At 52.7% G+C, this 26,435-nt stretch overlaps 15 protein-coding genes across 23 annotated transcripts; 8 read left to right on the plus strand and 7 right to left on the minus strand.

Annotated features, from left to right (window-relative positions):
- Positions 1 to 56: 56 nt before the first annotated feature.
- KVP17_002914 (uncharacterized protein) lies at positions 57 to 590 on the plus strand (the record flags this gene model as incomplete). Its single annotated transcript, XM_068519659.1, has 1 exon — positions 57 to 590. The coding sequence occupies one exon, from the start codon at positions 57 to 59 to the stop codon at positions 588 to 590; it is 534 nt and encodes a 177-aa protein (XP_068376533.1).
- A 59-nt stretch (positions 591 to 649) lies between these two features.
- KVP17_002911 (uncharacterized protein) lies at positions 650 to 1,636 on the minus strand (the record flags this gene model as incomplete). The annotated part of the gene is made up of 1 exon (XM_068519656.1): positions 650 to 1,636. The coding sequence occupies one exon, from the start codon at positions 1,634 to 1,636 to the stop codon at positions 650 to 652; it is 987 nt and encodes a 328-aa protein (XP_068376530.1).
- A 66-nt stretch (positions 1,637 to 1,702) lies between these two features.
- Positions 1,703 to 3,358, plus strand: KVP17_002915 (uncharacterized protein; the record flags this gene model as incomplete). 3 transcript variants are annotated; one of them, XM_068519660.1, is made up of 2 exons in its annotated part: positions 1,703 to 2,058; positions 2,104 to 3,358. In XM_068519660.1, the coding sequence occupies 2 exons, from the start codon at positions 1,703 to 1,705 to the stop codon at positions 3,356 to 3,358; spliced, it is 1,611 nt and encodes a 536-aa protein (XP_068376534.1). The 3 variants fall into 3 exon arrangements, with proteins under 3 accessions (XP_068376534.1, XP_068376536.1, XP_068376535.1); XM_068519662.1 differs by lacking the exon at positions 2,104 to 3,358 and having other exon boundaries at positions 1,778 to 2,062; XM_068519661.1 differs by lacking the exon at positions 1,703 to 2,058 and having other exon boundaries at positions 2,081 to 3,358.
- A 306-nt stretch (positions 3,359 to 3,664) lies between these two features.
- KVP17_002908 (uncharacterized protein) lies at positions 3,665 to 4,009 on the minus strand (the record flags this gene model as incomplete). Its single annotated transcript, XM_068519653.1, has 1 exon — positions 3,665 to 4,009. The coding sequence occupies one exon, from the start codon at positions 4,007 to 4,009 to the stop codon at positions 3,665 to 3,667; it is 345 nt and encodes a 114-aa protein (XP_068376527.1).
- A 416-nt stretch (positions 4,010 to 4,425) lies between these two features.
- KVP17_002916 (uncharacterized protein) lies at positions 4,426 to 5,582 on the plus strand (the record flags this gene model as incomplete). Of its 3 annotated transcripts, none has more annotated exons than XM_068519665.1 (2): positions 4,426 to 4,650; positions 4,694 to 4,948. In XM_068519665.1, the coding sequence occupies 2 exons, from the start codon at positions 4,426 to 4,428 to the stop codon at positions 4,946 to 4,948; spliced, it is 480 nt and encodes a 159-aa protein (XP_068376539.1). The 3 variants fall into 3 exon arrangements, with proteins under 3 accessions (XP_068376539.1, XP_068376537.1, XP_068376538.1); XM_068519663.1 differs by lacking the exon at positions 4,426 to 4,650 and adding an exon at positions 4,954 to 5,582 and having other exon boundaries at positions 4,685 to 4,925; XM_068519664.1 differs by lacking the exons at positions 4,426 to 4,650; positions 4,694 to 4,948 and adding an exon at positions 5,007 to 5,582.
- A 22-nt stretch (positions 5,583 to 5,604) lies between these two features.
- Positions 5,605 to 7,296, plus strand: KVP17_002912 (uncharacterized protein; the record flags this gene model as incomplete). Its single annotated transcript, XM_068519657.1, has 1 exon — positions 5,605 to 7,296. One exon carries the CDS (start codon positions 5,605 to 5,607, stop codon positions 7,294 to 7,296), a length of 1,692 nt encoding a protein of 563 aa, XP_068376531.1.
- Positions 7,297 to 7,439: 143 nt separating this feature from the next.
- Positions 7,440 to 9,848, minus strand: KVP17_002918 (uncharacterized protein; the record flags this gene model as incomplete). Its single annotated transcript, XM_068519667.1, has 1 exon — positions 7,440 to 9,848. The coding sequence occupies one exon, from the start codon at positions 9,846 to 9,848 to the stop codon at positions 7,440 to 7,442; it is 2,409 nt and encodes an 802-aa protein (XP_068376541.1).
- A 960-nt stretch (positions 9,849 to 10,808) lies between these two features.
- KVP17_002909 (uncharacterized protein) lies at positions 10,809 to 11,228 on the plus strand (the record flags this gene model as incomplete). Its single annotated transcript, XM_068519654.1, has 1 exon — positions 10,809 to 11,228. One exon carries the CDS (start codon positions 10,809 to 10,811, stop codon positions 11,226 to 11,228), a length of 420 nt encoding a protein of 139 aa, XP_068376528.1.
- A 770-nt stretch (positions 11,229 to 11,998) lies between these two features.
- KVP17_002907 (uncharacterized protein) lies at positions 11,999 to 12,385 on the plus strand (the record flags this gene model as incomplete). The annotated part of the gene is made up of 1 exon (XM_068519652.1): positions 11,999 to 12,385. One exon carries the CDS (start codon positions 11,999 to 12,001, stop codon positions 12,383 to 12,385), a length of 387 nt encoding a protein of 128 aa, XP_068376526.1.
- A 541-nt stretch (positions 12,386 to 12,926) lies between these two features.
- KVP17_002913 (uncharacterized protein) lies at positions 12,927 to 14,465 on the minus strand (the record flags this gene model as incomplete). Its single annotated transcript, XM_068519658.1, has 1 exon — positions 12,927 to 14,465. The coding sequence occupies one exon, from the start codon at positions 14,463 to 14,465 to the stop codon at positions 12,927 to 12,929; it is 1,539 nt and encodes a 512-aa protein (XP_068376532.1).
- Positions 14,466 to 14,608: 143 nt separating this feature from the next.
- Positions 14,609 to 17,497, minus strand: KVP17_002917 (uncharacterized protein; the record flags this gene model as incomplete). Its single annotated transcript, XM_068519666.1, has 1 exon — positions 14,609 to 17,497. The coding sequence occupies one exon, from the start codon at positions 17,495 to 17,497 to the stop codon at positions 14,609 to 14,611; it is 2,889 nt and encodes a 962-aa protein (XP_068376540.1).
- Positions 17,498 to 17,880: 383 nt separating this feature from the next.
- KVP17_002906 (uncharacterized protein) lies at positions 17,881 to 24,379 on the minus strand (the record flags this gene model as incomplete). 5 transcript variants are annotated; one of them, XM_068519648.1, is made up of 6 exons in its annotated part: positions 17,881 to 18,184; positions 18,213 to 19,627; positions 19,944 to 20,379; positions 20,406 to 20,514; positions 20,541 to 22,591; positions 22,620 to 23,995. In XM_068519648.1, the coding sequence occupies 6 exons, from the start codon at positions 23,993 to 23,995 to the stop codon at positions 17,881 to 17,883; spliced, it is 5,691 nt and encodes a 1,896-aa protein (XP_068376522.1). The 5 variants fall into 5 exon arrangements, with proteins under 5 accessions (XP_068376522.1, XP_068376525.1, XP_068376523.1 ...); XM_068519651.1 differs by lacking the exons at positions 17,881 to 18,184; positions 19,944 to 20,379; positions 20,406 to 20,514; positions 20,541 to 22,591; positions 22,620 to 23,995 and having other exon boundaries at positions 18,209 to 19,681; XM_068519649.1 differs by lacking the exons at positions 17,881 to 18,184; positions 18,213 to 19,627; positions 20,406 to 20,514; positions 20,541 to 22,591; positions 22,620 to 23,995 and having other exon boundaries at positions 19,719 to 20,372.
- A 199-nt stretch (positions 24,380 to 24,578) lies between these two features.
- KVP17_005278 (uncharacterized protein) lies at positions 24,579 to 24,901 on the plus strand (the record flags this gene model as incomplete). Its single annotated transcript, XM_068515083.1, has 2 exons — positions 24,579 to 24,627; positions 24,654 to 24,901. 2 exons carry the CDS (start codon positions 24,579 to 24,581, stop codon positions 24,899 to 24,901), a joined length of 297 nt encoding a protein of 98 aa, XP_068376543.1.
- A 33-nt stretch (positions 24,902 to 24,934) lies between these two features.
- On the minus strand, positions 24,935 to 25,615 carry KVP17_002910 (uncharacterized protein; the record flags this gene model as incomplete). The annotated part of the gene is made up of 1 exon (XM_068519655.1): positions 24,935 to 25,615. One exon carries the CDS (start codon positions 25,613 to 25,615, stop codon positions 24,935 to 24,937), a length of 681 nt encoding a protein of 226 aa, XP_068376529.1.
- Positions 25,616 to 25,641: 26 nt separating this feature from the next.
- On the plus strand, positions 25,642 to 26,073 carry KVP17_002919 (uncharacterized protein; the record flags this gene model as incomplete). Its single annotated transcript, XM_068519668.1, has 1 exon — positions 25,642 to 26,073. The coding sequence occupies one exon, from the start codon at positions 25,642 to 25,644 to the stop codon at positions 26,071 to 26,073; it is 432 nt and encodes a 143-aa protein (XP_068376542.1).
- Positions 26,074 to 26,435: the final 362 nt, after the last annotated feature.

Here is a 26,435-nt window from a genome sequence, read left to right on the forward strand (position 1 = left end):
GAGGCATTGGAACTGTCCCTGTCGGACGTGTCGAGACCGGCGTCATCAAGTCTGGCATGCAGATTCAATTCGCTCCCACTGGACTTATCACTGAATGCAAGTCCGTTGAAATGCACCACGAGTCCGTCCCTGAGGCTCACCCCGGCGACAACGTTGGCTTCAACGTTAAGAGCGTTGCTGTCAAGGACCTGAAGAGAGGATACGTGGCGTCTGACTCTAAGAGCAACCCCGCCTTCGCCGTCGAGAACTTCACTTCGCAGGTCATTGTCCTCAACCACCCCGGTGAAATCAAGAACGGGTACTCTCCCGTTCTCGACGCCCACACTGCGCATATCTGCTGCAAGTTCGCCAACATCCAGGCTAAGATGGACAAGCGAACCGGTAAGGTTCTCGAGGAGAATCCCAAGGTCGTCAAGTCCGGAGATGCCTGCCTTGTTGTCCTTGAGCCCACCAAGCCTCTGTGCGTGGAGCCCCTCCAGGACTTCCCCCCTCTTGGACGATTTGCTGTCCGTGATATGAAGCAGACGGTGGCTGTTGGAATCATCAAGTCTGTTGTGAAGAAGCAGGCTGCTGCAGGCAAGAAGAAGTGATTGATTACAGGCTGCTGCAGGCAAGAAGAAGTGATTGATTACAGAACAGAACAATTTAGTCAGTTGAGAGTTTCTTGGGGTTTGAACCTTGAGTTTCGGGGTCTTCGCCGCCTTGAAGATTCGGGTCCTCCACTACGCATCATTAGAGCATGGGTGTGGGATTGCAGGTGGATCTTCTGCTCCTGAAAAGATGCAAACTTCACATCGCACACGAGACATCGGAGTTCCGTCATATCCACTCCAACGTCCATTCCAATCAGACTCTTGATTCCCTGGGAGAGGGAGCTGTTATTCACAGCCAGCATGGGCTCTGCAGATGTGTCGCTGTCCACAACAGGCAGCTTACCTGGCTCGGACTTCCATCGTAGCAAATCATGAATCCTATGCGTGCTCCCGTCACCAGCAACGTCAGCTTGCACACCAAGCTCACGTTCAATCTTGCGATGGTCGATGACCGTCATCTTCCCTGAGCGAAGCTTACGAGACGGAAATTTCGGTTGAGACGTGGGCGGTTTAGGTGCAGGTTCACCTACTTGGGAGTCGCAGTCGTGGGCGTTCATGGACACCTTACAGCTTCGAAAAATGTCGTCAATAGAGATCTTCTTTTCCGCAGCCGGCTTGGCGATAGGCAGCCGCTCACGCAAGTCTGCAATGGCCACCGCCACCTTTCTTTCGTCACCAAGCCACTCATCATATTCAGAGGAGATTCCAAGCTTCTTAGAGTGTCTTCGAAAGTCTGCGAGGCAGGAGTTAAAATGGGGAGGATGCCGGAGGATGAAGTCGAGCCGGGACCAGTAGGAAAGTTGACAGTGGTGGCAGTAATAGTGTCCTTCTTGATAGTGCCGGGCCAATTCTTCCTTCGACCCCTGAAGCAGGCAGCATTCACATCTAATTTCGTTCTGGATGTACCGTGTACCGTCAAACGTTGGCTCAAGCACGTCACCTCTCAGGTAGCTCACACTGCAGTTGGGCATGTGTGTTGCCATCTCGTCTGACAACAGGAACTTGCCACAAAGGCACACGTAGAAGTCACCGGTGGCAATCATCCTTCGGCCGAATTAAGACAAATTTCGGTGATGAGGCGCGCGATGATGTTATTCTGGTGAGAGTGTATGCGTACTGTAGTATCTCTAGTTGCGCCGTGTTTAGCGCTGCTACCGGGTTCACCGGATAACATGCTTGGTGGCATGCAGAAGGTAATGATGGGTGATGCCATCTTCAAGTTCCGCATGCATGCACCTCAGGAGGACACAGATGACATCCTAAAGCAAATGGATGGCCTGAAACGAATAATTGACAGCGAGATGCTTGCTAACGCTGATGATTATGCCAACCAGAAGCAACGAATTCTTGAGGACCACGAAGCAGGCATCGATATGGTCATTCGATCTGGCACTGACATCCTCCTGGGCTCAGTCCCTAATTCAATAACTTCAGCGGTGCAGGATGCTGTGCAAGAGGCGACGTTGTGATGCTTTATCGTTCTTCAGATGTTACGATTACCTTCTTTCAGTTGTTGGGCTCATGTAGCAACGGAGGAAGCTTTATTGCCAGTGGAGGGTTTGTTGACAGACGTGGATAAGCTGAAGAAGATGGCCTTTGACATCTCATGGCGTATCAACCGGCGGAAATCCGACCTGAAAATGCGCCGTCCGGAGCTGGTGGACGCGTTCAAGGACGACCCTGCCAGCGTACCCTATGCCAACCAATCTCTACCGCGGGCTAAGAAGCTGGAAGGTGACCCAAATATATGCCAATCCCCTCTCCGTAAGATGCCGGAGTCTCTAAAGGAATTCGACTGGTACTCTGACAAGCAGTATGCCACGTCGAACACTATGGTTGTGTTCTTCTACGGGGTGCCTGGCGATGTCGCTAAGCGTATGCTTGCACGCGAGATGATGTGGACCCAATTCCCGGAGATCCCCTTTTATTTTGTCTACGGCATGCCGTATTACATCCCTGACATCAATCAAACCGCCCACGAGAATGACCTCGAAAAGGGACGCCAGGAAACTGCTGGCCTCATACTCAAGAAGGAGAAGAAACTTTACGGAGATGGCGTCGTGGGCGATTTTCCAGAACATTACAATAATCTGCCAGCAAAGACGCTGTTCATGATAACAGAGGGGGCCGAATTGTGTCCTGGTCAGCGGTTCATGGCTAAGCATGACATTGACAACATTACCAATTACTCCTTGCTGATTCCTCGCCTGGAACGGCTTATTTCTGTGAAGAAGACCCTGAATTGGTATTTAGGCTCCAAATATTTCAACATGCCCACCATAAGGGATCCCGCTCACAAGAACTACGAATCTGTCGAGCAGTACCCCTACAAAACATTCGTCACCTATTGCGGAGGGCCGTTCTACGTCCTCTCCATGGACCTGTGTAAACGTCTAGCGGACCTCAAAGTGTACCCCTTTCTCATGCCCAAGAACGAAGACGCTTTCGTGGGTCACCTAGTGAACTTGGTTGGTGGAGAGCCTAGCTCCATTCTTAACGGGTTCCCTCTAACCTCCTACCTTACGAAGGAATACGGATCTAAACTCTTTGTGGACATTCCCTGTCAAATGGTTATGTCTTTGCACTCCATAAAGACGGATAGCCAGCTCCGTGCGATGTGGAACCACTTCAAAGGCTGCAAGGAGAAATACGTGGTGGATTACTCTGACAAGAAAAGCCTCGACCACTGGCGAAGCGTGGAGAAGAATTACAAGAAGATAGCGAAGTCGAAGGGACTAGTTGAGGCTGCAGCTGCAGTCGAGTAACGGTGGAGATCGCATAAACGGTATCTAGTTTCGTTGGGTCTCTTGTGTAGTTTCGTTGGGTCTCCTTGTGTCAAACAAACCAACACAAGCAGACTTTATTCCATTGTTAACACACCATAGCATTTCAACCATCTCCTTCGATGCTTCAGAGATAATCGTCATCCACGATAGCATGCTAGAAGCTCCCACACAACTTCACGAATTCTGCACCCATTCAATCGCATTTCGATGATCTCCTTCAATGTTTGAGAGAAAATCGGCATCCACGATTTTCATGGACGGAATCCACGATTGTGCCTGACGAGTCTACAAAGGCCTCAACTGTCTTAAAAGATCACTTACATCCGGAAGCATCTTTACCTGGAGAGTTGAGTGTAACAGGTTGGTCCCAGCATACACCTCGAATGCCGCCTTAGCGTTGTACACCATACTCAAAGCCACGTTACCCAAGAACAGCGTTCCAAGAAGGATGGCCCAGCGGTTGACCTGTGCGTCAACAACGATCTGAGGAGCTGGGCGTCTGACCTCGAACCATCGAAAGACAGCCTCTGGCCCTATCGCCAAGCACCCCATCACCGAGAGCTGCACATACCTAAACAGCGAAGAGAAGATGATCCAGAAAGGCGCTGGCTTGAACTCCATTGGCACCATCTGAATGTTGGGCAACGCTTGCGTCAGCAAACTAGCCAACTTTCGGTAGGCGCCATTGAATTGTCAGTTCTGACAGAAGAGTACGGTTATCCTATTGGTAGGCGTTCCTGCGGGGATTGAATTTTGTGGTGTGAAGAGGTAGTCCGTGTTCAGAAGCTTGGATGTGTCGAGGTCGTTTGAAATGATGGCCATAACGACCAACGACGCCGTCAGTACGGCTAGAGAGGTCCACTGACGACTCTCCATTGAAATGCCAAATTCACACACCACTCAAATCATGATACATACGTTGTGGGACATTCATCCATCAAACAGTTGCCGTCTGCCCGCAGGCAAAATATCTGAATTTTAAAGGGTGTGGGCAACAGATGACCAGTGACCGGCCACAAAGAGCCGCTGCCAAGTCGAAACTTCGCATGCTCGAACCTGGAGAGGTTTCTAACTACGACTCCGTCGATGTTGAAACCTCGTCCGATCCGGGCAACCAGCCAGCAGCGGACGAGCGGCTTGAGCCAGGGGAAGTGGAGAATGACGACTCTTCAGATTCTAGTTTGCCCGACATTTTGGATGCTCCACCAGGGGTTGTATTCGACCATCACGATGGACATGTTACGGTGCATCACTTACCAAGTAATAGCCGAGTGAGTTTGAAACAGGTATCTAATTTAGCTTCACATGTTCGAGGCGGAATACGGCTCTCCCGAGGAAACTCTCAAGTACGCTTCCAAGATTCTTAGCTGCCTCCAGAAGGCCTCGTGGAAAGAAGGCCTGGTCCTTCCCCCACCGATTCCAAAACCTCCTAGTGAGAGTCCGTTTTTCTCCTTCTCGTACAGAGATGATGATAGATACCGGTCCATAGTTGAGGCGGTAAGCGGGCTTGTCCACGTGTTGGCGTCTCAGTATGGGTACCGCAATGGTAGGAGCCTATTCGGGTCGTAATCCAGTAAGGTTGGCCACCGACGTAGCCGCGCGGCTCGTTGGAACCATTGAGCCTGAGATGATGGACGACCTCTTCTCCGTGCTGACGCCTTCGGAGCCAGGTCTGACTGTGCTGACCCCCCCAAAAGCTCCTCTTGACTACCTACTCGACGATGGTCGTAAACGTCGACGAAAGCCTCAGGAACATGACAAGTATAAACGGAGGCGACTGGGACTGAAAGAGTCGATGCCAGACGAGATTGAAGAGGGGGAAATTTCCGACGATAGCCACTCCAGCAATGATCGCCGGCGTCACCCTCCTCCCAGCTGGGACGTGTCCCTTCCAACTCATCCATCTCCGATGCCATTTGTCTATCCTCCCACCAGGCCTCCATTTCCGATTCATCCAGTTATCAATTTGCCTCCTGTTCTACCGCCGCCTCTTTTGCCTTCCGTATCGTACAGTCCCTTCATCGTAACACCTCCCCCCCCACCACCAGATGTTGTATCCGAATCTCCCCTGCTGCGGCCAGATGTAACCGAACTTTCGGACATCTCAGAAAGCTCAGGCGACGAGACCGACGAGTTGCCGTTGCTTAGGCCTGAATCTGATCGTCGAGAACAGGGGGCGATGACAGAGACCTTTTGTGAGTGAAGGTTTTGTTGCAATTTGCGAAATGGAACTTCGTCGTGACGACTTCAGTGATGATTCGGATTCGCCAGAGTTGCGAGGTTTCCATACATTAGATCAGGAGTCTTCCTGTTCCTCTGATGACGACCGAAGGTGCTACTATAATTACGTCGACACTCTAACTCCTGAGTCCGAGTCATCAGACTTCGACCTCGACGATTTCGCTATTGAGCCGGTGAAGGCCAAGCCACGAGTCTTTTGCTTTCATCCACACTCTCTAAATCCAGAGGTAGAGTTTCGACGAAGACTCCATTTACCAGCCAGCTTCTTCACAGCGAGGGAACAAACGACTAGAGCGCGACCCTGGTTGCTATCGAAGCCGACTTGCCTTAGCCGGTTTCCGAAGCTGGGTCCTACCTTTACTGCAGTGTCTTCCTCGAGGGAGGGGCCAGTGACCACCTTGTTCCTCTCCCCTGACGAACCTAACAGGCAGATCACCAACCTGTTCCAAACTCGTCTGCTAGAAGCGAATCCACAGGTGATCGAGGCCCAAGTTCTGCCGCAGGCACCTTTATGGTTGGACGTGCATCTCGCATTGCAGTCCCTGTACTCCATGGAGGAGCAGGCTGAGAACTACGCTAACGCGGTTCTATCGGCTGCCTACGCTCTGCAAGTTGCTCTCGGACGGCACATCACCCCCACGCCACGAAGCGTAGAGTGCCTCTGTGAATCAGGCGAGACATCGGAACAGGTGAGGGTGGCTGTGCCAGTGAGCCACACGGGCAACGATGTCTTCTATAAGACCTTGCTACCATACTTCCACCTGCTAGCAGCTCAAGGGGCCACATCTTCGGCGTTCTTTGTGGCCAAGTTCCTTTACATGACGTCTTTTTCAGAGGATCAGGATCCTCTCCACATGCTGATTCATCTCGCGAAACTGGCTGTATCCTCAGGCGAGGTTCGACATTTCTTGGCTCTCAACGACAACTTCGGAATGGCAGCGACGCCTTCGCGACTTGATGTATACCATCCTTGTTGGGCGCTTGCAATTGCAATGCTGGCTGAGGCCCACCCAGAGGCCTTTATCTCCAGTTTTCGTGACGTTTCAGACTGTGAAGCAGTGGAAACTTTTTGCGGTGACTCGGGATCGAGTCCCTTTCTGGATACTGCGTTTCACACGGGGAATTTAACGTTGGCGGAGCTACTGCTAGCTCGTTTCGCGTTGCTTTTCCCCGGAGGATATGAAGCCCTGTGCCAGTCAAAGGGAGTCACAGCGACTAACGCTTGGTGGAGTTATGTCCCAAGCCATCCCGCGGAAACCATTTTGATCGAGTGCTTCCTTGAAGGGTTGCCAGATAAGGCACTCCGCTTGCACCATGTCAACCGCATGCTTGAGGCACTCCCCAGTCGCCGACAGCTCTGCCGCCAGTTGGCTGACAGGTCTCAGCCGCACGCCTCCTTGTTGACATACCTATCTCGAGGCATTCGCATCTCAGAGTTTCGGCGGTCTTGGGTGCTGCCAGACTGCCTTCTGGAACCTGGCGCTTCGCTAAAAATGAAATGGCAGGCTCTGTTAGCGCACATACACCCAGAAAGCAACCCAATAGTGGTTTTCTTCTGGACGATTATTCCGTGGGCTCGACTTGACACTCGGGGTCCTCTGCTGAGCGTGTCACGAGTGATGAGCAAGATTCGATTGCAGATGAAGAAGATGTTCTTTTTAAAGGGGTGGAAGTGAAGAAAGACCATTGAGTGTCTGTTTCTGGATGAATAGGTCAGGGGATGTGAAGATCCCTCATTATTTGTTCATCGAAAGCGCATTAGTTTTGGCATTCGGTTAGCTAGAGTTTAAGTTTCTCTTTCTTATGTACAAGCTTCTCATCATGTCGTGAGCAGATTGATCAGAGTGGCTGACATCTGACCACACAACAGTGCCTCCGTGTCGGGGATGAACTCACACTTGGGGTGGTGGGTGGTCTCTCCAGTGGACGAATCAACGTGATAGGGGTACTGGCATAGGTGCCCATGAGGAAGAGCTTGGTTGTGGTTGGATAGGAAGGCTGACAGGTTCTTCTCTGCGAGTTCCCGGATTTTTCTCACACATTGGTAGGAGTTGGGATCGGCGAATTCATCATAGTTTCTGCCGCAGTGCTCGGTCCAGAGGGAGCGTCGGAAGAAAGACACCTCTCCATGTGGCAGCGCTGTGTGGGTTCCGTTCTCGACAGCACGATGGTTCGGTTCCCACATGCCACACGCAATCTCTGAGTCTCGATGACCATTCATTGACCGTTCGTTGATATTAGCGGATCCGATGAGAACGTACTCATCATCGACGATTATCATCTTGGAATGGACGTAGATCTGGTGACGACGGTTGCGAATGGCGTCTGAGAGTTTGAGGGAGATTGTGGTCGGGGGAGGAGAGTTGCTGGAGTCGCGATTCCCAACGAAGAAGAACATCAAGTAGTCATACGGGTGGGCGTTGAGGCATTGAGCCTTGATGGCCTTTGCGATGCGAGTATACATCATCCTGACGGTTTGGTATTGGAAGTGGAGAATCTCCTGTGTGGCAGCCGATTCTGGAACGCCTTCGGGGAATAGAGGGAGGAGACAGTAAGCAGTGAATGGCTCAGACTTCTCGATCTTCGACTCGATTTTACGGCAAATGGCATCGGGAACGAGATTGAAACAGAGTGTACCCCTCAAGGACTCCTCCACCCAGTACTGAGCAGACCCTATGAAGTATTGGTTCTCCAAGTATATGTGGCTCTTCGCCCGCTCAATCTGGTAGAGGTAGGCCGCTTGAATGCTGCGATCTACAGCCAACTCAGGGGTGCGGAACATGCTCATGTACGGCTTGTTCGTCATTTTCGCACTGGCCGCGTCGATGGATCGGAAGACCTGACAACACCAATCACCAGCGCGGGAGTTCTCCTTGTCAACAAGCACTCCATCAAGGGCAGCGATCACGCGATTAGGTCGGAGGTCGGCCTGTTGCTGCCTGGCTCTCTCCACATAGTTCTGCAGCAAATCCCAGGCAGCAGGGCCGACAACACGACCATGGATATCGTGCCACGGCTCACGAGGACCGGTCTCCACCGTCGCGTCAGGCAGGCATCCGTTGTAAAAGTCGTGAGCATGCTCCTTTCCAAGGGTACCAAAGAGCTTGTGGTCAGCCCAGTCGTATCGGCCGCCGGTGATGTCTATTCCACCGAAGTATGCCATCAGGGTGCGTTGGGAGGTGTGGGTGGGGGTGTCCAAACAAACCACCTTCTGGTGGTGCGTGAAGAGGAAAGACACAGCAGCGCTGTCTATGCCCTCGGAAGCATTGATGTAGGGTCTGTGCGAAAGACGACACTCCACTCGAGTATCTCGGAAGTAGTTCATAGTATACTCATCCTTGGTGCCCATAACGCCGTCAATGCCCATGAAACCCCCAGAAGTTCCGTCGTCCCAAAGCATCAACTGCACTGTGCAGCCTTCTTCAGCCTTTCGAACGAGCATCTCGCCAACGGTCTCCTGCTTGCCAGCCCGAACCAGGCTGATGTCAGTGTCTACAGACCACCCCACAATAAAAATGAAATGCCTGGCTTGGTTGATCGACTCGTACAAGTCCATCCAGCAGCGGTGACTCTGGTAAGGCCCACTCGGGGTCATCACAGTGTCAAGGCTGCCAGGACGCACATCAGCGTCTTGGTATAGACGAATGTCATTGCCCACAACTGATGGGAAGTAGGTCAGCGGGACCTCAGGATTGTCGTTCGTATTAGAGGGGTGCATGGACGTGAAGGTCAAGCCGACTTGCAGCTCTCCAACACGATGTCGTGCTTTGCCATGAGAAAGTTTCAACGCCACACCATCGATGGACCCATTGTTGGCCAGAAGCTTTGCCAAGGGGATCTTGCACCTACCGATCACATCGAAGATCGCACCCGAGGCGAAGTCATCATCCAGGACCTCGAAAACGATGTTTGTGTTGGGTTTGTCTGAATCAACCGCAATGTCAATCAAGGCCGGATGATCCTCTTTGAATTCGGGGTGGTGATTGTTGGCTACTGTACGAGTCTGGGCGATACACCATGATCTTCCACCCTGCTCAACGGTAACCTTCACGAAAGGATCGGCCTTGCCACAGCAAGCGTCAGCATAGCCACACGCGCAGAAGTAGCACGAAGCCATCTGGAAGGCGTTATAGAGCATGTTTCCCTGGTTCTCCTCATGGTGGTACCTAAGGTGCTTGCATTTCTTAATGCGGATGTGAAGAAGGCCAAACAATCGAAGGGTGGTCATTACTGGCGATTATTCCTCATTCAGCATCAAGTGTGGGGAGATTCCAATATCGACTCTATTCTCACACCGGCAATTTAGGCTTCACCCAGGCGCCACAACCTGATTGTGTGGAGCACATTTTCAATGGACGTGTCAATGGCCACTAGACAATATCGACTGTCCCACTAGTACATGAATGAATGGTTTTGTGAGTTGTATTAGCAGCACCTGTTCAACCTCTCTATTCTAGCAATATTATTTTCTGATCGTTCTTTAGGAGCTACCGCGATTAACCAGCTGCACCGCTAAAGAACTCAACGAGAAACCACGGTGGAGTCTTGTGACGTATCTGGGGGGGTAAGCCCCCACGCGCATGGTGGTGGGGAACAAGCCTCCACGTGGCGGTGCGGCCGAATTTCGGTGGAAAGCCCCTGTAAGATTACTTACCTGTACTCGGGGAGGCTACGAGGTGGCCAGACTGTTCGACGGTATCCACCCATATCGCGGTGGACGACACGTCTTCTAAAGAAGTAGTTGCGGATCTTGCCTGGAGGATCATTGGCAACACTCGAGGTGTGCCTATGCTGGGCCCTTATGGTTGCAGGGTCGCTGCCCATCATTTGGTCGCCTACTTGAAGTCCCACAGGCAAGGCTTGCCCCAATCCCCAACGTAGTGTCTGGCGGAGGCCTGCGCGCCCTGGCCTCCGCCAGTTAGGACAACCCGCTGGGAGTTGGTTACCGCGTACCTCCCAACACGTGGCGTGGGTGTTCTTCGTAATGTGGCGGGACCCTCCCCACCATATCACAAAGAACACCCACGCCACACTGACATTGGTGGCGGAGAACGAGTCCACGTAGACCTCTGGTCCCGCCCATACGACGGAGAGCACTACACGGTACTGACCATGGTCTGCTCACTGACGAAATGTGCGGAAGCCATCGTCCTCCCGCGGAAACGTCCGCGAGTGTCTTCTTACGAACATGGATCTGCCGGTTCGGAGTTCCTCGTCACCGACAGTGACGCCTGTGCGAAGGCCTCCGCCGAGTATCTCCTCCCCTCTGCAGTTCCTCACCCTCACCCAGGGGAACAGGGAGTACTACGGTTTGGTGGACACCGGCTCCCAGATCAACTTGATTGATGTGGACCTGGTGGCCACCCTTCGTCACGAGGAGGTTCTGCCCACAGCGGAAGGGACGACTGAGTTCCGGGGAATCACCGGAGGCAACACACCCATCTTGGGGTGGGCCATCCTGACACTGTGCCTGCCTACTGGCGAGGCGATAACCGCCTCCTATGCTTTGGTTAGCCGGTACTGGGGTTGCCTTTCTTCCACGAGGGGTATCTTTCACACACTCCCGCCTCGGGGCTCCTCCGTTCACCCGCGGGTGTCATGCGCCTGACCCTGGCTCCCACGCAGGGTACCATCCCCCCTCAAGGGGTACCAAGGGAGCCATGGACGCCAGGTTCACGATCGCCTCAGCTGCCAGCCTAGGCGGCTGGCAGGCCGGAACCGAATGGAGGACTGATAGTAGCCTCCTCGTCTCTGGAAAACGATGACCCCCGGACCAAGGGGCAAGGGACAGAGCCCGAAGACGTGCCGCGCCTAAGGAGGCCCCCAGACCTCCGGTGTTGTTTCCCGACCTCCGATCCCGCTATTTCATAGTGTTGGCCTTACGCGCGGGCTTCTGGCAAATAAGGATGGAACCAAGTAGTGTTTTATTCACTGCTTTCCGGTGTATGGGCGGACTGTATCAATTCACAGCAATGCCCTATGGGCTGCGCAACGCTCCAGCTACCCTCCAACGGGTGATGGACGGCCTTCTAGGAGACCTAAGGGGCAAAGGAGTACTGGCTTACCTCGATGACCTATTAGTCCACGGGACTACCGACAATGGCTGTTACTGTGGTTCACAACGTGGTGGACGACATGACTGGCTGTGGTTCACAACGTGGTGGACGACATGATTGGCTGTGGTTCACAACGTGGTGGACGACATGACTGGCTGTGGTCCCCTTACCTCGTATAGCTGACCTCATCCGTGAGGTACGCCAGTCTCGGTTCTTTGTAGCCCTTGACCTTAGAGCTGGTTATTGGCAGGTAAAAATGGAACCAAACAGTATTCCCTACACGGCTTTTCGGTGTACGGGCGGTTTGTACCAATTTACGGTCATGCCATTTGGCTTACGCAATGCCCCAGCTACCTTCCAACGAATGGTCGACTGCATACTGGGGGACATGAGGTACGAAGGAGTACTAGCCTACCTGGACGACATACTGGTCCACGGTACAACGGAAGAAGAGACCCTCGCGCGTTTAGAAGAAGTGCTGCGCCGTCTCTCCGTTGCCGGTTTGACTCTGAACCTCGGTAAGTGCACCTTCTTCCCCAGGCGACTACACTATCTCGGGCAAGTCATCGAGGACGGACTACTCCTACCCGACCCCGAGCGCGTACAGCAACTACAAGCCTGGAAGGTACCACGCACCCTTACCGAGCTGCGCAGCCTACTAGGACTGTTCGCGTACTATCAAGACTTCATTCAGGACTACGCCCCGTGATGGCCCCACTGCATGCAAACGTGGTGGACGACATGACTGGCTGTGGTTCACAACGTGGTGGACGACATGACTGGCTGTGGTTCATTTGTGGACGTCATTCTAAAGGAGATGCGAGTCCCAGATGGAGGGGGATAAGACGTGGCTGCGCCCAAGTGGTGAGTCATCGTATCCGCACCTCATCAGATCGTCCAATAGTGACCCGTCCCCGTAGACTATCCTAAGCACGTGCTCATTCTCAATCTGAGATGCCCCAAACGGCTGAGATAGGAGCTGTTTTGATGTAGAACTTCCTGGACCGATCTACAAGGCAATGCCAAAAGACAGAGTACGAATCCAAGAACTGTTTCCGTCTAACAAAAAATGCATCTTCTTGAATGAGTTGATATTGAACCGTTCGGGGTCATGGAGAGGTAGGACATGTGCGTCCTTGAGGATCGCCGTGTCTTGATGTATCTCAGTTTTCTGTGAAAAAGGATACCATCGCCAAGATATTAAATTAGTCCACAAATATTGTTTAAATAGTCCGTAAATATTGTTTAGTTTAATCCCGCGCTTTGAACAAATCCGTCAAAGTCGTTTGCCGGTTCTCTTTGGTGTCGTCTTTACGCCTCTTAGCATTCGGGATCTTACCGAATGCAAACAACCTTTTTTTGGGCTGTGGGTTCTGTGGTTTGCTTGGTGATGGTTTGTTGTTGACAGCTTCGATGGCGGAGTTGAGAGTATCGCGGTCCTCAAATAGTCGTTGGTACGTCTCTGAAGAGGGTTCAGGGAACAGAGCAACCGGCAGTCTGTTGAAGATGACAGAGGCCTGTGCAGCCACTGCGGGGTCGAACTCTACGCTGGGTGGCTGACTGGCAACAGCATCAGAGGGTCGGAAGTCATCATCGCAGCCCCATCGGTCATCTGTCAATGGTGTAGGAGTTGTCAAGACCACGGATGGCTGTGGAGAGTCTCTCTTTTTTCCGAAGTGTCGATGACTGTTGTGTCTCTCATCTGCACTTACAGGCTGGTTGCGATTAGCGTTCGATGGATTCACGCCTGTGTTGATTAGCGTTCGAGGATCGATGACGCCAGCCACGACGTCCTTAAGAAAGCTACCGGAGCGCCATCTCGTAGGAGACCCAACAACATCGTCGCCGCCATCCAGTTCTTGGCGGTTCCGCACCAGCGAATCGCCATCCACTACCCAATGGGCCTCATAGACGAGCTTGGCTCGAATGTATGAAGCGCAGACAGAGTCGTAGTCAGCTGGGAGCTTCGTTCTCCACTTTTCATCTCGAGGCAGATTACGGAGGACAGTAGTGAGATCTCGGTAGCGGTGGATGAGTTTAAAGGCGTGGGATGGCCCTATGCCCTTCAGTCTTGTACTCGTGTAGTCGCATCCACAGAGCACGCAGGCATCGGTCAGCATTTCAGGTGTGAAGGTCGTCAGGAAGGCCAGCTCACGAGGGACGCCTTCAGCCGTTGTAGGCCACTGTGCTGTAGAGAACTCTACCCCGAACCCGAGAGCATTAACCTTGAACAAGGACCTTGGGCAGCCATAGGCGATAAGATCGGAGTCTTCTGATATGGCAGCAGTCAACTGTCCTCTCCTCACCATGAATGCCAACTGAGCGTCAGCCTCGTATGGGGCCACCATCCAGGCGACGTGACGGGAGTTGAGCGCTTTGGTAACCTGGCCTCGCATTTCAGATGTGATGCGAACGCATTGAACGAGCTTTGAGTAGGTAGTCTTGTCATACAGGTCTTTTCCACTGGCAACCAGCCTTCCTACGTCTCGGTGAGCCTCCTCTCGCTTCGCTTTGCGCTCGAGCTCCTCCTCTTTCTTGGCGGGAAGGCTTGCTCCGTCGAAAACCACTAACGGAGTCGCGCCTGCACGTTGCACTCCTCCAACCATCTTCATGAAGAAATCCACGTACTTTGTCGTATGTTGCTGTTTGTAGAGTTCAACAGCGCAGGCGCTGACGCCTCTGTGGAGCCAACACATTGCGTCAATACCAACGGTCTCGCCAGCGAAGGTGGTGAGTGAGACCTCTCGGATGTAAGGCCTCAGGTATTTGTGGAGGTTGATCACGCCCATTGTGAATTCAAACGGCGGTGACACAATATCTAAAGCAAACTTCAAAGTTTAGGTCGCATGTTAGTCGCAAGATAGTGAGATGTGATTCACTTGTCTCCAAACTTGGTGGAGTTTCTCGAACCGTGGAGCTGAAGAACCTCCAATTAGCTGGAACTGGATGTCTCCGAGTACTGAGGAGAGTAAACAGCGTTGGTGATCGAGTCCTCACTTGAAGAAGTGAAAGAGGCATCAGATGAAACCTCGCTCGTCGAATCGAAAGAGACATCAGATGAAGTGGATTCTGTGGATCCAGCATACCTGGGGGAGTAGGCTTGGCTCTGGTTGGCAATAATCGGCAGCGACATTGACGCATCTTGGAAAGATTCAAACGTGAAGGAATCAAACCAGTAGTGGTACACCCTCCAAAACAGAACTGCAGCGATCAGAGCCAGAGGCACCGACCAGAGCACGAGCACAGCGTACAGGTTCATGGACGGGAGCACTGTGTGGCAAAGACCCTTAGCAGTGGTGTCCGACAACGCGGTTCCCAGGTACTGGCAGTTGAAATGGTCAAGAGCGGCGCGGGACTCCACCATTAGATCATCCATCATTTTGATGGTGAGATCGTTGAGGAACCAATCAATCTGGGACTTCGTCAAGACGTAGTTGTCGTAGAGATCCTTCCCCATTGATTGCCATCTTGGTGCCAGGAAACGGTGCACGTCGTCAAAGGTGCAGGGCCCCGATTTGGGACATGCTAGGGGTTTGAGTACGGAGGTGGCGTCGTCGAAAGTAATGTTGTGATACATGAACTTCTGCAGATCGATCAACTTGTTAGCCGTTTCAATCCATTTAGCCTTGGTGGCAGCGTCGCAACTAGCCTCGCCAAGCTGGGAGCAGTCGTATATCTCGATGGCCTCGATGTCAGCCCGAACCGAGGTCTCATCGAGCATCAGAAGGGTGGGCTTAAGAGTAGTAGTGGTCTCTGTTTCTGTCGTTGATTCGGTAGACTCTATTTCCGCCGTTGATCCGCCAGTCGGCGTTTCAGTCGTTGATTCGGTAGCGGTCGAAACTTCAGTAGTTGAGAGCTCTTCTGCAGATGGATCGACTTGCAGACGGCGAGTGGTAGGACACTGGTAACCCAATTTACTCAAATGCTTCGTACATATCGATCGACTTGGCGAAAACCCATCCAGATACTCAACCATCTTATCCTCCGACCTGGCTGTGAACGTGAGACCCGAGAGGCACAAGGCCCCCATGTTGGCAGTGCTTCTACCCATGCCCATAACGCCGCAAAATAGCTGAAGAGGCTGGTCGAAAATAGCGGGGAAGACGTACTCATAATCTGGCAACGTGGTGCTTGTCATCTGCTCAGCCACGGGGCCTCCGTTGTTGAGAGCCATCGTGGCCTTCGAGAGGTCGTTGAACAGAACTTGGATCATCTGCGCCATCAGCCGTTTCGATTCGAGGTCCAACACATTCTTCACTTGCTGTTCAAGCAGTACTTTCGTTTTCTCGATAGTAACGCCGACGTCCTCCACTTTCCTTCTGAGCCCCAACGTAGCAGCCACGTCTCCATCACCACTAGAGACGAGACAGGTGCCAAGGACCCCGCGCATATCGGTTTCGCCAGAGACAAGCATGTCCTCGCCTAGGAGTTCCACTCGCCCATCACGGATGATGTCATCCTCGATAATTGTACAAGCGTCAGATCCAACTCGAGCAATCAGTAAGCTGATTGAACCAACGACGGCTAAAACGGCAAGAGCAGCGAGACTAGTGAACGTCAGAGCTCTAGAGAGGTTGAAAGCTCTCCGAGTCACGCCAGCGTCATCGTCTGCCGTCAGCTTATTCTTCCTGATCTTCAGCATGACGACGACCAGCCAAACTGCCAGGATGCCAACCACAAGAAGCAGAACTTGGCCTAGAAGGCCAACTGCTAAAAGAGAGAAGATCACCCCGTTGCCAATTCCCAGTGACAGGTCCAACATGCCGGTAATGTGTGCAATGCTAGCTCCAACATCGGAAATCGCTCCCAGCCCCGTAGTCGCAACGTCGTACCCGAGGTCAAGGAGCTTCGATGATGGACCCAGAAGAGATGCAATATTATCCGTCATGAGATCAATTCCTGAAGACGTAGTGTCCGATAAAATCCAAGCATACTCGTTAATCTTGGAGTCAGCAAGACTGCGCATCGAGAATTGAATAGGGTACTTTGGTGCGATGGCAGTGGAGGTCTCCTCAGTAAGCAAAGTCACCTCGGCCACAATTGCTCGCTCATTCTGGAGCAGGTCGTTGTAGAAGATGCTTGAATCTATGAGACCAACTTCCATCTTCTTAAATTCCCCTTCAATTAACTGCTTCAGGGGATTATCTTCACCTGGCTTCAGCTCTCCTCCAAGATGCTGAAGTTCGTCATATTGACTCTGAGTACCCTTCCAATCGAGAACGACATCAGTAGAGTCGTTGTTGAGGAGTCCGTCACTTCCAAAAAATTGCCCGTCGAGGGTTAACCAAGTGTCGCATGTCGCAGCAACCTGGCCAGCCATAGCGTTGGATGCATAAACAACGCTGGCAATGCTAAAACCTAGCAACGCTGGTACAAGTAACAGCAATGTGAACAAGCCCCAACTCCAGCTCTGCCTTTTCGTAAACGCCGAAACGGATTGCCGTTTGCTAGGTTTGCAGCAGCCCATCTTAGCGTATAACTTGCTGGGTTGTCGAGGATTCCGCGCAAGGCAGCAGTGAACGCAAGACAGCAGGCTGACCAAAACCATAAGAACAAGCAGGACCACCAAGCCCCAGTGCGCCCTGAGGTACTCACCGACGGAACCTGAGCCGTCGAGCACCTTGACGAGCTTGTCGACTGTTCCTCGGTCCTGAGTAGCGTATAGGGCCTGGTCAGCGTGCAGGGAGTAGAAGCCACTGTCGTTGTACATGAACGAGCGTGCCCCGTTAGATGCAGCAGGGCACCATGAGTTAACTTTGCTGTCTAAGAGAGGCTTGTAAGACGAGTAGTCTCCATCCTCGTGCACTGGCCAGGGAGTCATAGGTGTGAATGCTACGAATGTCAGTATTTCTCTCAAATTCTACCCCACAATGCATGAGATGGATGGGTGCGTACTGACTTGACTGACTCCGGTGCACCGCGATTACAGCTACTATACGTGATATCAGCTCTTTACACCAACTGCTGTCAACTCAACAACTTTCATCGATTTTGATTCAACTCTGAGGCTCAATCTTGAAAATCCAGCAGCAAGGAGAACTGACAGAAGCGAGGTCGCGAGGCCCAGCTGATAGACCTTCTTGGACAGCACCCTACTCGATCTCGCGTATAAAAGTAGAACAAATACAGGTTCCCCTACGAATCCCAACCCCAAGAAACGTCGCCTGGGGATAGAAAACTTCAACAACCGCATCTGTATCTTCATCATACCTTCCTCACTGTGAACCAATAAACGGAAAGCTTCAGAAGTGTAAATCCCAAAGTTATACTCGCAATAGGAAATCCAAATAGACGAAGGAATTGCCAATCCAAAGTCATACCCATTGAAAAGTACATAATTGAGGTAGGAATCAAACTGATAGCATCAACCAAAGGCCAACTTCCTATCGACTGTATGCCGTAAAGTGCTCCAAGGAAGTAACAACAAAACTCTCGATCAAGGAACCCCCCCAAGTGTACGGCGTAAGCCACTGCTAAGGGTACTGTGGGGTGCGTAGCAATTGAAGTTCTGAATGTGGATAGCATCGGTTACTCACCGAACCTGCGCCCAGCTGAGGCCTAACCATCGCACGACGAGCCATCCAATGCCTATCAGCAGTCCCATGAAGCTTGATGGGCGTGTGTGCGATCCCCCCTCGAACACCACTGGCCACATTGAAAACACCAGTCCGACGGTGATGTCCTGCACCAAGAGAGTCATCCAGAAAGGAACGCTTGAACTATGGTCCATCTCCTGGGACTTGTCAATTATTACGGAACTTGGCGTGGTGCACAGCATCAAAGACAGGATGATGGCCTCACTGAAGGACCCGTGGAAGGTCAGAGAGTAGCATATGGCAGCACATACGAATCCAACCATCGGTAGGCAACACCGAGCCGCCAGAGCCCAGGGGAAAGCACCGATGGACCCCAAGGTGGTACCGATATGGAAGCCATTGCTCATCAAGACGTAAGGGCTGCCGAGACGTCCAAGAGTATGGATCAGGGTTGGATTTTGGATCAGGGCCAGGCCCTCAGGGCCTAAAAGAGATCCTAGCAACATCACCAGGCAGAAATCAGGAATCTCCAAAAGATGGCACGCTGCGCATGCCGTTAGGCAGGCGGAGAGCATAAGGAACACCTCAAAGAGCAGCTGCTCGTGGAAATGCACCTTGGACGGGTCATGGGGCCGGCTCAGCACGTACTCATTCCGGTCCTCGTCTCGGTACATCAGTGGCACCTTGTCCTTCTCTAACCCCAGGTGCATTAGGCGGTCATTCGGTCCCGGATCGTCTACTTCGTGGTGCTTAGCCATCTCGGGCGACACCTGTGTCTTGTCGTCATCAGGGACACCTATAATATCAGCGACCATATGCTCCAGCATCTTGTCTGGAGCAACCACCGCTAGCTGAAGCTCGCCAAACAGGCGAGTACCGTCGTCGGGGCTCCAAGATACAGAGACGAAGCCTGAATTCTCAATCTCAGGCGTGGTAGCACACACAGCCAACCTCCCCCTACGACCTAAGAAGCTGGCCTTGACCCCGACCCCATCAGAGTGATCCGAACCTTGAGTGAAGAAGATCTTTGAATGCCTAGTGACAAATACGCCTGATCCCAGTAAGCATAACTCATCTCCACCAGTTGTTTGGAGATCCGACGCTTCACGGCCTTCACGGGAGATGACCCTTTCATTAACGAGGGGAGGGGGGTAGAAGTAAATCGGCCTCGACACCTCAGCGCCTTCAGTGGACAAAGAATACCATCCTGCAGTCAGACGAGGCATTGTCATATTAAACACTGCTCCTCCAAAGTCGTTTTCGTAGAGGAATGCCGCTTCTACTGCTTCTGATGACCGCGAAGTTTCAAACGCCCTCAAAGAGAACCGCCTGTCCATCTTGCCAGCCGCTGCACCGTGAATCGTAACGTGGGCCGGAGTGAGTGCTTCAGCCAACATGCAGTCCGGCCACACTGACTGGATGTAGACGACGTTTGACGAGACAAGCGACCAGAAAATAATGCTGCGCATGCGACAGAAATTCGGGAAAAGTGTCTGAAGATACACACTATCGACGGGCCAACATGCCCTTCTTGCGCTTAGAAAGGACCTGGTCTATCGGATGCTGGTCCGTCCTAGAGTTTTCTTGAGGTTTGCCAGCATGCGGCCAGAGAAACGCCACTTTCGACGACAGAAGCGATGCGGTGGCCTGACGGGTCAAGTGCCAGGAGTACTTCAACAGGAGGGACTGCCAGCGAGGAAGTAGTCTTCGTTCCAAGATAAATGGGCTCACCGTGAATTGATTGTCGTGCCATTTGATAGAGCGGCCATTATAGGTCGCTCTCACTGGAACTGCGGTCATCCTGACGCGTTGGCAATAGATCATCGTTGCGGGGGGGGGTGGCTTCACCTGGCTCTCTCGGTCTGACGTTTCGACGACAGGACCGTGTGACTGGCAGTCCCCCTCCTCGTCCTCTGACATTTGCAGAAATGCCTTCATGTCTTTTAAGAACTGTGATGAGAAGTTGAAGTGCAGCACTCCGTTCACTTGTACTTGACACTCCACCAGATAGATGCAAGGGGATTTCACTTTAACCGGTAGATTTAAAGTGTTCCCACTGCTACCACGGGCTAGTGTTCGAATCCGAGCTCGCAAATGCAACCAATGCGCTTTATCCGTCATCCCCTCCATCCCCTCCTGCAACGGGAACTCCGTTCGCATGAAGTGCCTGTATGGACAGGCTGAACCACTCACTGATCGGCAGCATCAGAAAAGGGAGACGGCAACGACTCAAGTTGCATAGCCCCTACATCAACTGCAATCTCACGGCTGGCTGTACTGTCGAACCTATAGGTCCATGAAACTGTTCATCAGCGCCCTGCTCCCCACTTGTAAGACCGTCCGACATAGCTCTCGCAAAGTAGGCATTCGTCACACCTTCAAGAAGGCAGACGGAGTATGACTTCACGCGAACCTCAACTCGCATTGTTTTGAATACGGATGAGGTGGTGGTGGGTTCTGGCAGCAGGCAGTTCTCAAAACGTACCATCCTAATGGAGGCATCGGCACCGCAAACCTGTACTAGGGAAAGCAGGTCCTGACACGTGACTGGGTTGACCGCCATGTTAAGTGCCGCCACACCACCGTCTGCAATCAAGGTGAAGCTAGACTCGGTTTTCGTGACCTCCAGTGTTAAAGTCGTCTCCTCGTCCGTCCACATAATTTCGTCCTTCGAGTCGGCGACAACGTAAAGTCGCATGCCACCCAACTGAATTGGATCCGAGAAACACGCGATACGACCAACAGTGGCGGTGCAAACGACAGATCCCGGCGTCACACTAACCCCCAAAACCACCAAGTGGAGACCCAACCCCAGCTGCAACCCCCGACGGTCCTGTCGACCTTCTCGGGGAATCTGGAACCCGGAAACGAGTTCCCGCTGCCACGCTCGGGTTTCCAGACGGTTCACCGACGGGGACTCCTCAGGGTAGCATTGGACTACAGGCGCGTAGTGCTCCAGCAGACTGCTCACGTCGATATCTCCAGATGAGGGGTAGCATTCCAGATAGAAGCAGTTGATGCGGAAGTCACCCAAGGTCACTGTCAACTCTACTATCGGTTTCTGCGCTAGCGCTTTCGAAGGTAGCCGGGTCTTCAGCGCCCGCAACAGGAACAAGATTCCAATCTCGTGTAGAGGCGAATGGTACAGCCGGAGCTGCTCCATTTCCAACTCACAACTCCAACACGTTCCTCTCTCCGCTCGGAAGGAGAAGCCCGAGGCCGTCAAGGCCAATGTAGTGAAGTCCGGAATGTCACTCAACTGGTTGATCGGTGATATCTTCGGACGCAAGCCACGGTAGGGCTCTAGGTCTCCGAACTTGTAGGCAATCACGCAGTCGGAATGTTTGGTGACCCTACACACCGTCGGGGACGTCTCGATCACAAAAGACGATAGATCTGTCAAGGTGTTTAGAAAGTGCAAATGTCCCCGTGAAAGTGTCAGCGTCATGTGAGAGGGGGGAGCGTCATGTACAAGGCCAACCAGCTCGCTGCCTGAAGCGAATAGGCCTTCTGCGGTCGACAGCTCCCCACATCCCAAGTCTACGAACTCGATGGTCATGGATGTCTGCTCCGGAGATTGCGTGACTTCCAGCGTTTCCACGAGGCACAAGGGCGTCGCTTCGGCCAAAAGGGTGATCTGCTGGATGTTTGCGTACCGAACATCGAGGGATTGGCGGTAATGAAGGTCGTGAACGACGCCTTTATACCTTTCGACGAGGTTAAGCTCCACTGTCACCTCGGCCAGCTGTACATCCAACGTATCCCAGGCCGTTCCCTGGTCCTGTGCACACAGGAGAGAGAGCCAATCGCGTAGGGCTGGAACTGGGGTCCATGTGGACCACGGAACAGCCTGGGCCATGTGAAGGGCGCCGCAGTAGATAGTTCTGGAACGACCTTCCAAAACGACGTGCAAATTTGTCGCTTCAACTAACAGCTCTCTTGGATCGGTGACATCTCGGAGATCAAAAGAGGAGTGTGCGGAGTCAAAGGAAGAGGTTTCATCTCGAGGCCTCACAGGAGGTGTCACCCAACATCTAAGGTCGAGTTGGGCAGTAGTTGCCTCAGGATTCACTTGCAGTACCATACTCGAACCCCCTAACTCCATGCTAACGGCTCCGAGGTCCAATGTTACATCAACACCAGTGCGGTTATCCGCCCTGATGGATCCCAGAGAGTAGATGCACCATGCAGGTTCCTCTCCCAGTGGAGGTTCCAACACATATAGTTCCCAGGGAATTACAGCCGCAGCTGACAAACCGGAATAGTTCTTCAAGAGTTGCCACATTGCAGTGACCTCCTCAGAGTCCCCCACCACCGCCAAGCTTCTCCATAGGGTGCGTACTTGCCGAAGGCAAGTTAGTACAGGCACCTCATGAGCGCTGCATCGGCTATCCACTACTCGCTCACATCAACGGCACTTCATACGTGTTCTCAGTCTTTGCCGAGTCAGTGCTGCAAACAACTTCCCATCCCGAGGCCTGGAGCAGGTTGGTGCCGGCGATGTACAGGCCCAGCCGGGACGCCAGAAACCGCATCTGTCCCGTTTGGTCCCACCACAACGGCCATTTTTCCATGACGGTATCCTGGATCTCCAAAGTGAATTGCGGACTCAACCGCAGCGTGAGGTGGCGAGCTACGGCGAATTTGAAAGCACATCGATCACGGTCGGTTGGTAGGTAGGTGGCGTAAACGGCGCAAGTTCTACGTTGGTAGTAATCAGCGAAGATAGTCGCAAGGACGGAATTGTAGGCTGAGGTGGAGGCCACAGCGGCTGGAAGACTCGCGTCCATGGTGATCTTTTCGACGGTCATCCCATAATCGAGGCAGTTACTGGGCAAGATACCAAACATCCCACTGTACTCGGCCACCACCACTCCCTCACAGCCATCATTCCAAGGGTATAACCGGCCCACTTCCGACGTTAGAACTGTAGCGTCGTAGTTCTGTCGAAGGACTAGGTCTAACTCCAAGCGCGCGCTCTGATCGGTCCAGCTCGTGAGCTCCAGGTCCGACTTCGCCGCCAAGAGGGGAATCGTCAGCACCACCTCTCGAGCTCGAACCACAACGTCATATACTGGGTCAACTTGGTGGCCGAAATCGACAGACGCCTCTTCAGAGCAGGGAACTCGACAGCACGCAGCTGGCGGTTTCAGGAACCAGGTGGGCGTCTTCCGAGGTTCGCTCAATGGAGGAGCCACCAATCCGCGGGCTTCCAGCTTGGCAGCCTTTATGGGACGGTACGCCGAGCAGAGCAAGAGAATCCAGAACATCAGACAGTCCGGATGAACGAGAATGTCAAGTCGATCGCAATCCAACACCATATGAGTGTAGGTCACGAAGACCTGCTCTTTCAACACGGATCCGAATTGAAGGGTGGCATTAATGTGCGGAGAGCTACAGATTTCTCGATTCGCTGGGCGGGCCAGCGAGCTCCACAGACTGCTCGACACCACTGAACAAACCTCCGAGGACATGACGACCCTCTCAACCTCGACTTTCACGTCCACGTCCCACTCTCCTGCATTCTGCGGGTCGCTATCCATAGAAGCCCGACGACGCCACGGCTTCGAATGCACCTCGAACAGGGTTTTTGATGGCCCTCCCTCAACGACGAGGGAGGTGACGTGCGTCCTCTCCGTCAGGACGAACCTCCAACTTTGGACGCCTACACGGATGTTGAAGGGCAACGGGGAGTTCAACGACGATTTTGCCGATCCGGGCGTCTTTCTAGGGAGACAAGCGAGTGCAGTGTAGTACATGATTCCGAGCTGTACCAACCACATCAATGATACCTGGGCCCCAACATGACCCAGATCCAGGTGGATCTTTTCCACCTCGATTGTTGTGGCGACCAACGAGCCTCTGAAGAGAAAATGATACATGACCACCCCAGAACTGGCACCTGGAAACCGCAGTATCAACGGTTCTAACGTAGGGTGCCGCATTCGAAGGACGACCTCGTCAGCAAAAACGACCCCACCCAAAGACAACGGTCCGCTAAACACTCCCTGTAGCCTGACATGGCGGCAGGATAGTGTGATAGTCACTTCCGGCAAGCACGGACGAGTCAGGGTTGACGCCGGAGCTAAAATCTTCAGACACATCACAGGGTCCTTGAAACGTAGGGGCAGCACACTTAACAGCCCAGTCAGAACGTAGCACCACATCACGAGCATCCAGCTTGCTGGACCTCTACCCCTAGATATTAAGCGGTGAATCGGCACGGTGAGCTCTCTTCGCAGCTCGAAGACGACAATCTGCGGCCCCTTATCCCATGCCAGGCCTATTTTTCTGCAGCAGACTGCAAGAGGCAGCAGGACGTGGAGCCCCAAGATGCCCAAGAGAACAATTACTACAAGCATTTTGATGAAATCCATCATACACACAACACTGATCCTCTGTGTGCTTACACAGAGTGGGAAGCATTCAGGTTCCACACAGACACCGATGTGGAGTTCAAAGTCAGGGAGTTTGAGCAGTTTCTAACATCAGTAGAAGAGGATCTGGCTGCGGCGGCGTTGCAGAGGATTATAGGTTCATTGGACGGGCTCCAATCCACCATGGAAAACGCTCAGAGGGAGCTGTGTAAGCGTGTGGGGAAGGACCTCATTGACTGGGATGAGATGAAATGCATCCGTGAGAAGCCAAAAAAACGACGCAAGAGAAAAAAGAAGGCAAAATTCTTTTGATTCCACGAATGTGGAAACCTTCTCTCGATACCATCACAGCTTCCACATCTCCTGGAAGTGATCACTCGTAGACAACCCCTGCAACACAATTCGAATAACGTTTGGGTTCTCCAAGGCCGCTTGCACCCTTTCCTTGTCGGCGAGCTGCTTGTTGATGGAGGCCTCGTTGGCATGAGTTCCCTCGGTGACTGTAACAGTGACTTCATGGCAGGCGGGTAAGAGCCAAAGCAGTTGTACTCGGATCATAAGCCCTATGATCGTCGCCTGGGAGCAGTGTGGAATGGTAGGAGTGAATCTGACCGTGATGTGCTGGCCTTCTATGCAGATCAAAGCCTCCTTGACAACAAAGAGCTGCTCCAGGGTGAGGGATGTGTGCTCAGGATCTCTCAACGACCGGATCATGCTAAACACTTCCTGAGTTGTCACGGTGGGGATTGAAGCACAACTGGGCTTCAAATCGCGCAGGTACAAGTAGATTTGTAGCAGTGTCCTCGAAGGCTTGACAAACGGTTCTACGGTTTCTGCGGTGGATTCAGTCTCATCCAAACTCTTTGATGTCGATGTCAATTCCCAAAACGCAGCCAGCGCGGCCTCAGACGGCCACACGACTTCACCTGCTTCGACCGTTGGTTGATTGCAGCTTCGCACGTCGAACGGCTGGTAGTCAGGCCCTTCACAGGTCACACGGCAAATCACAGGTTCCGGATTCTCCATCCGTCTCTGAATCCAGAATATTTCCAATGTTTCGGAAGTTGTCAAAGAAAACGAGGACCCGTCCTCGTGTGCAGAGCGACGAGGAGATCGCTGACGATGTTCGTCCTGCTCGACCGATTCCCACGCTAACAGACCTGGAGCCAGAGGTTGTAGGACCCCAAAGGATATATGTGCCTGACCTGTTACCTGTGGAAGAACATCCTACTCTGGTGCAATCCACCGCCAAAGTAGACTTCCTTGCCAAGTACGCCACAGTAATCGACCTAACAGTTGAATCACCAAAAAATCCAGCAACCGAGTTGTCCTCTGACGATTCTTATGAGTCGGTAGAGGCACCAAGCACAATAACTGCCATAGCAGAGGCGTTACATGCAATGGATTCCCGAATCATCATGCTGGAGGAGGAGCTTGCAGACAGAGAGGCTGGGTTGAGGAGCCTGCAGAGCATGTCATCCTGAAAATACAAATCCGTCACTTTCACGAATCTCGGATTGTCTCTGGTCAGCTGTCATTCTGAGTGAAATACTGCAATTGGATCAAGAGGATGCCTCGATATGACTATGACAGCTATGACAGCTATGACAGCTACGACAGCTACAACACATACAAACGTCGGCCCAGACGATACACAGATGATAGCCGAGACAAACGGAGACGTCGCCGACCACCACCACGAAGGAGAGATCCGCAGGAGTACCAACTGAGTCTGAGCCTTCAGCTCCAGCAATTATTTCAGCAGTTCGCAGAGCATGGCGTCGGATTCTCGTCAGCGGTGCAGTCGAGGTCCATGTTGACCTGCAACTCCGAGTTTCGAAACGTC

This window comes from the organism of the source record quoted next, assembly GCF_019968985.1.
Source record: "MAG: Porospora cf. gigantea B chromosome Unknown PgB_NODE_242_length_26435_cov_122.102, whole genome shotgun sequence".
NCBI classification, from domain to species: Eukaryota; Apicomplexa; class Conoidasida; order Eugregarinorida; family Porosporidae; genus Porospora; species Porospora cf. gigantea B.